Below are 9,734 nucleotides of genomic sequence, written 5' to 3'. Positions count from 1 at the left end.
ACTATTAGGAGTGTGATATGATTCCTCTCTTATGAGAGTTGAGTCATCCTATGATATTATATTTATATATATAATCCTTGTGTGTGTATTGTATATTATATTATTTATAATTTAATCATCATTTATGAAGCTTTTTTATCATTTTATTATATCATTTGGTTTGGCATACCTTTTGCCTACTTAAATTACTCTACTCAGCATTATTGCTAAATATTATTGTTATAAAATTTTTGAAAGGCAACGACAAGATGAACAAAACACATTCTATCAATATAAATATTATTGAGCAATCAACTTCAAACTTATTTCCTTCTTCTTAGCTTTCTAGATTACAATTAAATAATTTTAAACATAGTATCTAATAAGTTGGATCATTATAATTATAACTTTTAGTCATGTTATCAGTCTTAGTTATTTGTGTTGTGTTAGAGTGTGCTTGAGATGTAGGCAATATGAAATACACGTAGTCTTCGATACATGTGGGTAGGTAATAGGAATGTGTATTTGGGGCATAGTTAATATGACCTACATAGGAATATGGTCGAATTTAGTTTAGACTAAAACTAATTAAACTCTTAACTTAATATCTCATATGTCTCTACCCATGATAGAGTACTACTTGAATATCTCGATGCAATGCATTTACCTTGTGGTCTCTGGCTCTTATATTGGGTCTTGTGACACCTATATCAATAGCGAGTTTGTACACCCTAAGTATTCTATAAATTCAACACCTAATTCATATTCGATAGTTGCATAATTCTAGAATCACTTTAAGGTTTGATAAAGATTGAACAAGTATAAATGTTAAAGAGAGTTCTATAAACCTCACAACAAATGCAAGCAAAACTTTGTAAAAGAAAATAAGGTTGAGAAATAATTCAAAAGATAAGGGCTTGTGTTATTAGAGGGGCGACAAAAAGATATTAAAACATAAAAATAAAAAAGAAGAAAGAGGATGACTCGTATTGAATATTATGACGAGGACATAGTCGTGTTAATTTCTCTGTCTTTATTTTTATAATTTTTCTATAAAATCCTAGTGTATATTAGCAATGCAAAGTGGTAATGTCTCACCTTAGATTTGAGGGTACGATTAAACTCAACTCATAAATAGGATACAACTTCCATATGCATCTTGTCGTTAATATATATATATATATATATATATATTAATTCATTCAAAGTAATATTCAAAATTTTAAAAATTAAAAATTATTATTTTAGCATCATGTTTAGTTATTTTGACTATTAATTATAGATTTAACTATGCTGAGGAATATATATATATACACACTTAATTATAGATATACGTTTTTAGATTATGGGGGAATATATAGACACTAAATTAAATGTAAAAATTAGAGAATGCAGAGGGAAATGTATGTAATTTTGCTAGTTTTTTTCTTGAGAAAATATTATTTTTGGAAAAAATAAAAAGAAATGGAATAGACGTAATACCAAACCGGCCTTCCATCTTTTCTCAGGCAGTCGGTACAAACCAAATCGCCCGACGCAAACGAGATCTCGATCGACAGAAGCGAGAGAGGAAGCCGATCCCAAAGTCAAGAGATGGCGTCTGCCTTCGACACCTTCAGCAACGACGGTGACGACGCCGCCGCCGCGGCCGCGGGCGGATCAGTCGCCACGCGCCCCTTCGACGACGGCTACCTCGGCTACGACCCCCGCCTCCCCTCCCAGCGCTTCGACGCCTTCTCCTCCTTCTCCCCCTCTGAAGACGTCGATCCCACCGTCGACCACCTCACCCCGTCTTCCCCCGGCTTCCCCGTTGACGTCGCCTCTGGCGCTGGCTTCGGCTTCCACCATGATGACGTCCCCGTGCACCGCCAGCACTCTGATTTCGGCGGCGGCGACAGCATCCCGGCCTCTCCTGAGGGGTATGGGTTCTCGTCGGCGGCCTCCCCCTTCACGATGCCGCAGGCCAACGGGACGGCTGCGTACGGGGTGGAGGAGAACGGCGAGATCTTTACTTCGGATGGCCCGATCCTCCCTGACCCGAGCCAGATGCAACGTGAGGAGGGGTTTATCCTGCGGGAGTGGCGCCGGTGAGTGCCTTTCCTTTTAGATCCGGTCGTACTGGTGATCCAATGCTTTATATTCTTCTCTGTTACCACTTCAATTTGTTGAGATGTTTTATATTTCAAATGGATATCGATAGATCGGATCTTTTGTGTGCATATAACTATTGTAATGTAGCTCGTGTTGGGATTCTTTTGCAATTCTCCGGATTTCCTCTCCTTTTTAGGTTGATAGCTCAGTTTCTTTTACACATAACACAGATCTTCCAGTCTTATTTGCATCTGAAGATCATATGGTTGGGGATCTCATGCATTACTAGATTTAATTGATGACTTTGTTGTGCTAAGGAATATTTTCTGATCTCAGCTTCCTGTTAGCCAAGATTTAAAAGACAACTATGTACTCATCAAAGCTCTTTTTTCACAATTATGAGATAGCACAACATGGTACATAGTCCACTCCTAGGCCTTTCCAAGTCGTGAAGAAACTCGGGTTCGTAGTTGTCGAGTAGTCTAGGCAATAATAGGTGGTGAATCTATCTTTAATATCCCAGGCGGTGGCCACTTAAATATGTGATAGTTCAGATGATGGACTTGAGATAGTTGAATCTATAATTTATCTGATTAAAAAGGTTTTTGCATTTCATATTTGTATGAAAGTAGCATTACTTCACAAGTCATGATGGGTACAGTTTCCTAAAAGGACAAGATGTCATTACCATCCTAGCTCAATTGATAACTAATGTATATGCTACATCCTGGATATGTCCATACACTAATATGTGTCACAGTATATGGAATATCTTTGTTCATATTTGGTGATTCTAGCAATTATAACCTATGCTTTCTGAGGATTTTATTTCCATCCTATGTTTAGTCTAGGTACCAAGGCAACTTCCTCTTACAAGAATGGTGGGATGCAAACCACTGTGTACTATAGATATCATTTGGTATGTGACACTAAAGGACAATGACATGGCTTTTGAGTTCTTAGAATGAGATATGGAGTGAATTGTGATTGTTGTCTTGATGATTGTAGTAGCATAGATACGTGCCTTGATTTTTGCTTTCCTCATGTTTATAGGACCTCTTGATCTTGATTTCATATTTGGTTATCTACAATTATTATATCATCTAAAATTTTTTTTTGTCAACAAGGCTATCATTGGCCAAAGGTGTCAGCTAACTTACTTATAAAGACCTTGATAGTTTTTCATAAGGCTCTCAGCTTGAATCTCATCTTCGCCACACCTATTACAAAAAAAAGTTGATGTTGTCGTTGTTGTAATTGTAATGTGTCATCTAACCTAGCTGATAAAGATTTTGACAGTTTATCCCAAGGTCTTGGGCTCAAATCATGTCTTCATCGCTTACCCTTTGCAAAAAACAAAAAAAGAAGCTGATGCTATGTCTTTGTTATTGTTGTCGTTGTTGTAGTTATAGCAAGGCTGTCACCGACTTGAAGTTTACCATTAAATTTAGGTGTCTATGTACTTTCTGCTTTTTTCGTTCTCTTCTTCAATGTATCCGAAGGCTGATTAGTAGACTTGCTTGTAATGTAACATAGGTTAGATAACTCCAGAATCAAACATAGAAAGGCCTACTAGACGTAGATAAACATTCAATATTCATGCTATAGTCACATATTATTGCCTTTAATTTTGTCCTGCATGCAGTAGCTATCTGTACCTTATAGGAGGCCCAAGACATTATCAATTTTGGTTAATTTGTGCAAATATTTCAACGTCAAAAATATAGAGAGATCGATAAAGATATTATTCATAGACTAAGAACATGATGGTTAAAATGACGATAGGTGTCATGAGTCTTATGTGATCATTAGATACCTTTGATATTAAAAGAAAAATTTTATAAGACAATTGTGAAGCCAACAATGCTTTATAGATCTGAGTGTTGGACGGTTAAGAAATAACATATACAAAGAGTTTGCGTTGCTGAGATGAGAATGTTGAGATGAACGTGTGGAGTTACTAGGAAAAATAGGATAAGAAATACTCTTATTCATAAACAATTAGGTATCGCTTCGACAAAGAATAAAATGAAAAAATCATTTAAGATAGTATGAGCATGTGCTTAAGAAACCTTTGAATGTGGTATTCAAAAGAGGTGAAATGATTAATGTTAGTAGTTTAACGAGAGGTAGAGGAAGACCTAAAAACAAGGTTTGTCGTGTCGTAATATATCGCTCGGTACGGGCGATATGTACCAATCCGATAGGGGACCGGTATGCGTGGTACCTCAATACACCCCCATATACTGTGTATCGGTATGCTCACTTTGGTTTAGTATAGCTCGGTATATATTGTATCAATAGCTGATCGGTATGTCGGTATGGACAGGTAAAACGAACCATGCCTAAAAGACTCTAACATAAATTATAAATAAAAATTAAAGTACTTTAAATTTAACAAAATATATAATTTGTTACAGATCTCAATGACGGCAAAAAATTCATGTAGCGACCCCAAATAATTGAAACTTATGGCTTGCTATTGTTGTTGTTGTTGTAATTTAGCGAAGTTATATCCACATAACCATCCATGTCTCCGACAAATATTGCAGAGTTTAACAGTTGGACATGCAGACTTGACACATTATCCATTCCAATATCTATGCATGGGCGTATTTACTCAACTTGGCAGTTTAGGATGCTTGACTGTGTTTTTACTTGCTCTTAAAGCAAAGATGCTTTAAGATTATTTTTGAATTCTTTCTTTAAGTTCAAGGTTGTTGATCCTTTTCTAGTAGGATTTTTCAAATTGTCATGAGACCTTCACTGATTGCATACCTGTCATCCATTTGTTGACTTACTAGAACACGGCTTGTTAGTTGTTTCTTTCTTACTGCACACAGTATTGGAAGACTGAATCTTATAAATTTTTAATATATCTTTCTGAGTTATTTACATGTAAACAGATGATCTTTAGAAAATTAATTCCTCAATAGTGTTGCATTGTTGCTGTAACTTATTTTAAAGCTCTGTTGATACAGTTTGAAATTTGTATGGTCTCTTAACATTTTATTTGTTTATTGTTCAGCTAAACACCTACCATCTAATTAAGCACCATGCAGTCCTTAGGATGCAAGTATGCCTGGAAGTGAATCCACTGTTTTTTAATATATTAAGATAGATAATTCAACATGTGTTTTTGTCGCTTTTAGGTTATGGTATGATATTAAGTTCCTGGGTTATGAGTTATGACTATATGATAAATGTGACAGGTAAAACGAAACTGACACTCCCTGTTGATAGCTTTCTTAGACCATCTTTTGGACTCTAGTAGGTCCATGCAACTCACCCTTTGGGGGCTTGGGATTTGTATATGGAATGAAAAATTGAAAAAAGACGTGTTAGATGTTAAAAAGTACTTCATTGCTTGCTCTTATAACCACTTCTGGTTTTACTGCTCAACTAAGCTTCGGATCATGTCTATTAATGTGCGCACAGACAAAATGCTATCCTTCTTGAGGAGAAGGAAAGGAAGGAAAAGGAGCATCAAAATGAAATCATTGCTGAAGCTGAAGAATTCAAGCAAGCTTTCTATGAGAAAAGGAAATTGAATTGTGAAACGAACAAGTTGCAGAACAGAGAAAGAGAGAAGGTAAGTGATTCTGTTTGTCCCTGAAGTTGAACTATCTACTTGCATGATTAAAAAATGTGTATATGTTCTGAAGTCTTTATCTAAGAAGTACCTTGTTTTGTTTATTGGCAGTTATATCTGGCCAACCAGGAGAAGTTCCATGCAAATGCAGATAAACAATACTGGAAAGCAATTTCTGAGCTTATTCCCCATGAAATTGCCAGCATTAAGAAGCGAGGGAAGAAAGAACAGGAGAAAAAGCCTTCAGTCGTTGTGATCCAGGGACCGAAGCCTGGAAAGCCCACTGATCTCTCAAGAATGCGCCAAATTTTGGTAAAGCTGAAGCATACTCCCCCGCCGCACATGAAACCTCCAACACCATCTACCTCTGCACCAGCCAAAGATGGTGCTGCCGCTGCAGCTGCAGGAAAAAAGCCATCGTCACCTACCAAGGATGCCAAAGCTAATGGTCCTGCAGACTCACCAAAGGTAGACATCTCTGTGACAGAAGGGCAAACGGTCAAGGCACCAGAACTAGTTAGGACTGCTTGATCCTCATTTTGCGACATATTGCACGGCATTCATCCTCAAGGCTAAAGGCTTCATACGAGTTTCAAGTATGTGCAGCAAGGAGTATTCATTTCAATCGATCATCCTTCTATTGCCTCTTCACTTCATTGGTTTTTTGCATAGTGATATTGTTTGTTGATGTTTGTCTCCTTTATGAGGTATGTGACATCCTACCCATCAGATATCTCTCAAGAACCAAGTAAAACTACAGTCATCGGCTTTGTTGTGTGTGCTTGTTGGTATCTATCATTCATGTATCATGTTCGTAGTAAAGTTGGACATATTGCTGCTGTGACAGGGTATTTGCAATCCTAGTTGGTCTATTATGATATCTCAGAGGCGTGGATGCTGTTAGGATTTGTCTGCAGGAATGTTATGTTTTCTGCTCTAGCATGGTTTTGTATATCGATCTAAGATATTTTTCATTTATTGTTTGAATTAAACCATTGTATGGTAGCAACTTTAGTTCCTGAAATTGGATAGGGTAACCAATTTGAATTTATAGATGTGGTTGATGCATCAACAATGCCAAAAATTTTAGTCTTGGGCTTCTTAACACTGCAAGCCTAAGCTTGGATATTATTCATTGTATTTCTCCCCACATGAGCTCATCCATATCATTCTGTGTGCCCTAAGTTTTTCATGTCCATTATCTAATGCTGTAGACCTCACCACACAATTAGGGGATAAAAAAGGTTGAATCTTAAATGAGCTTAAACAAGAAAACTACAACCTTCAAAGATTTTGATGATCAGGTTTCTTATTTAAAGGCTGCCTTTCCGAAGGAAAAAAGGAAACTTTATATTAGTTATTTCTTGTTTGACATTCCTCATGTTGTTCTTTTCCTCCTAAGATCCTCTCAGATGCCTTTTTCTTATTCACACATTCTCTAAAAATTTCCGAACAGTATAAGGAGGTTCCAAGCAAAGAAAACATGAAACAGAGGCTATTCCTCTTGCTCACAAATTTTCTTCTATTTATTCAAGACACTCATTTCTTTGGGGAAAAATATTTCTGGTGCTTATTCAGTGAGTCTGTCTTTTTGGTTCTGAGTAGCATTGCAAAGCAGTAAAGCAATTTTGACAGCTCCAAAGAACAGTGTGGCAAATGGAATAAGATGTTATTAGCAGAGAGACTGGCAAATAAGAACACACTCTTGGGTCAAGTTGCCCCTTCCTGCATCCCATGTCAAGGTCCATATTCTTTGGAAAGTGTTTTAAGATCCATTTCTTACTAATGTTCCTATATGACTGACTCCACACAAACTGACCCATTCATCCCATTATCATTTACTAATTGCTTCACTAACTTCATATCCACGTGAGATGTCAGAAGGTCCTCATGGTTAGAGATCTATTCTTTATCTCCACCCTCTCCGGATCTGATGTCTCCTCTACACATGCAGCTTGTTGTTATCTTTGTGCCATCTCCCATGCATTTTTCTTATGCGACTAAAATCTGCTGGTCTACTGAACTCCTGTTGGATTAATTTTTAATCGGATTAACTAATGCAACTCCATCTTCTTTAAGTTCATCAATTAAGATATAAGTGTCAAAATGACTGTTATTATTATTATAGGCAATGATGATTATTCTCAGTGAAACACAGGTCTTTATAGAAAGGCCATCCTCATCACCAGTCCAATCACAGGTGCATTGTATAATAGTGTTTGGCTCTTGGAGATTGCAAGGGACAATTCAGTGTAAGTCAAAATTCTCTGTTGTATGCTGCATTAATAAAATGATCACATTCAATCACGCATGTTAAAAACATTCTATTATTTTTTCGTAGAACCCATAATTAACTCGAAAAATATATTATTATTATTATTAATTATTATATCAAACAACATACATGACGTCGATAGATGGATTGGAACCTGAGACATTGCATAAGAGTTAGGGGAAATAAATAATTTTAATATTTTATAATTAATTTATTTTAGAATAAATTTATTATTATTATTTTATTTTCGACGAAGTAGAGAAAGACTCCAATGCATTTTTCTTATGTGACTAAATCTGCTGGTCTGCTGAACTCCTGTTGGATTAACTAATGCAATTCTATCTTCCTTAAGTTCATGAATTAAAATATTAAGTGTCAAAAATGGCTGCTATTATAGGCAATGATGATTATTCTCAGTGAAAAGAAGGTCTTGTGGAAAGGTCATCCTCTCCACCCACAGGTGAATGTATAATATAGCTCTTGGAGATTGCAAAGGGACAACTCAGTATTTCTCGCCTTAATAAAGTAATCACATTCAATCATGCATGTTAAAAATATTCTCTCTCTTTTTTTTCTAGAACTTATAATTATCCCAAAAAATATATTATTAAATTATATTTAATCATCATATCAAATATCATATATGAATGCACATACGTGGATTCAAAACTGTGATTGAGGCCTATCCGTTATACAATAATAAATAAGAGTTAATTTATTTTAGAATAAAATTTTCATGTTTCATTTTCGATGAACAACCAAAAGGACTGATGAATAAAAAAAAGGGAAGGAGAAAAGGTTTGGGTTTTCATTCAAACCAAGCATATGTATCACGCGATACCTACCTATGAAGATAAAACATTGAAAAAATATGATGTTTTATTGACATAGCGTTGACATTTCACCAAAGTCCAAAGTTTATGAAATATCGTTATCTTTATACACACATACATCTCATCACATTAATAATTATTCACTGAATCGAACGGAGATTATTAACTAATACCAATATGATAGAAAAATATAAGCCTTGTGCCATCGACCGTAAACTTTCTAATGAAATATTACCATGTCAATTCCCTCCCATAACTCGCAGCATGAAATGAAAAGGATTAGGAACAAGTCCGGAAAAAGCTTGACATGTACTATGATGCCAAAGTCCGTTGCATGAATGATTTCCTGTCACTCAAAATGTGTGTTGTTCTGCCAATGTCATCCTCGTCGTCGATTGTGTTCGGCGTTTTCTTGGCTTGCAGCAGGAAATCGATGTGCGAATCACGTGGAGGATGTCTGACGCTAAGCGAAACTTGCGTTGCTTTGAATGGGTCGTCTTCGGGCGCCGTGTCAATCCGCCACAAAATGGCATGGTCGGACTACCGTCTTGTTGCGGACAAATTCACCGGAAGACAGATGTTCCTCGATTCCACCACCCTACTTCGATCCTAAACTATTTAGATCATTGCTTTGCACATTTTTGCCGTGGCATGAGGTCATCCAAGAGACCTCCTGGGAGAAACAAATCATCTATCAAGATGAGCGAGTTCAGACTGGAGTGGGTGGCGTCGAGGCCATCACCGAGCCTTCGAGGGCATCCCCAAGTGAGGGCCGAGGTGCGCTCGATATATGGAGTTCTGGATCCTACACAGATTTAAAAAAATTTATTTAATTCTTTCGATACTTAAGTTACTAGTTAAAGGATAGATTAAGAACAGATTTATATCAAAATAATAATCTTTTTGAAGATTGAAGATTGATTATTATAACTACGGAGCCGACAAGAGAGAATTATAGCCGATG

The 9,734-nt window shown here is 36.4% G+C and overlaps 1 protein-coding gene across 1 annotated transcript; it reads left to right on the top strand.

Moving 5' to 3' along the window:
• The first annotated feature begins 1,465 nt into the window (after positions 1–1,465).
• Positions 1,466–6,542, top strand: LOC103970364 (clathrin light chain 2). Its single transcript, XM_009384117.3, has 3 exons — positions 1,466–2,066; positions 5,509–5,662; positions 5,774–6,542. The coding sequence occupies exons 1-3, from the start codon at positions 1,573–1,575 to the stop codon at positions 6,191–6,193; spliced, it is 1,068 nt and encodes a 355-aa protein (XP_009382392.2). The 5' UTR covers positions 1,466–1,572; the 3' UTR covers positions 6,194–6,542.
• Positions 6,543–9,734: the final 3,192 nt, after the last annotated feature.

This window comes from Musa acuminata, chromosome BXJ2-11, assembly GCF_036884655.1.
Source record: "Musa acuminata AAA Group cultivar baxijiao chromosome BXJ2-11, Cavendish_Baxijiao_AAA, whole genome shotgun sequence".
In the NCBI taxonomy this organism is placed as follows: domain Eukaryota; kingdom Viridiplantae; phylum Streptophyta; class Magnoliopsida; order Zingiberales; family Musaceae; genus Musa; species Musa acuminata.
Note: the sequence above shows the minus strand (reverse complement) of the source record. Positions and strands in the feature narration are given on the sequence as shown.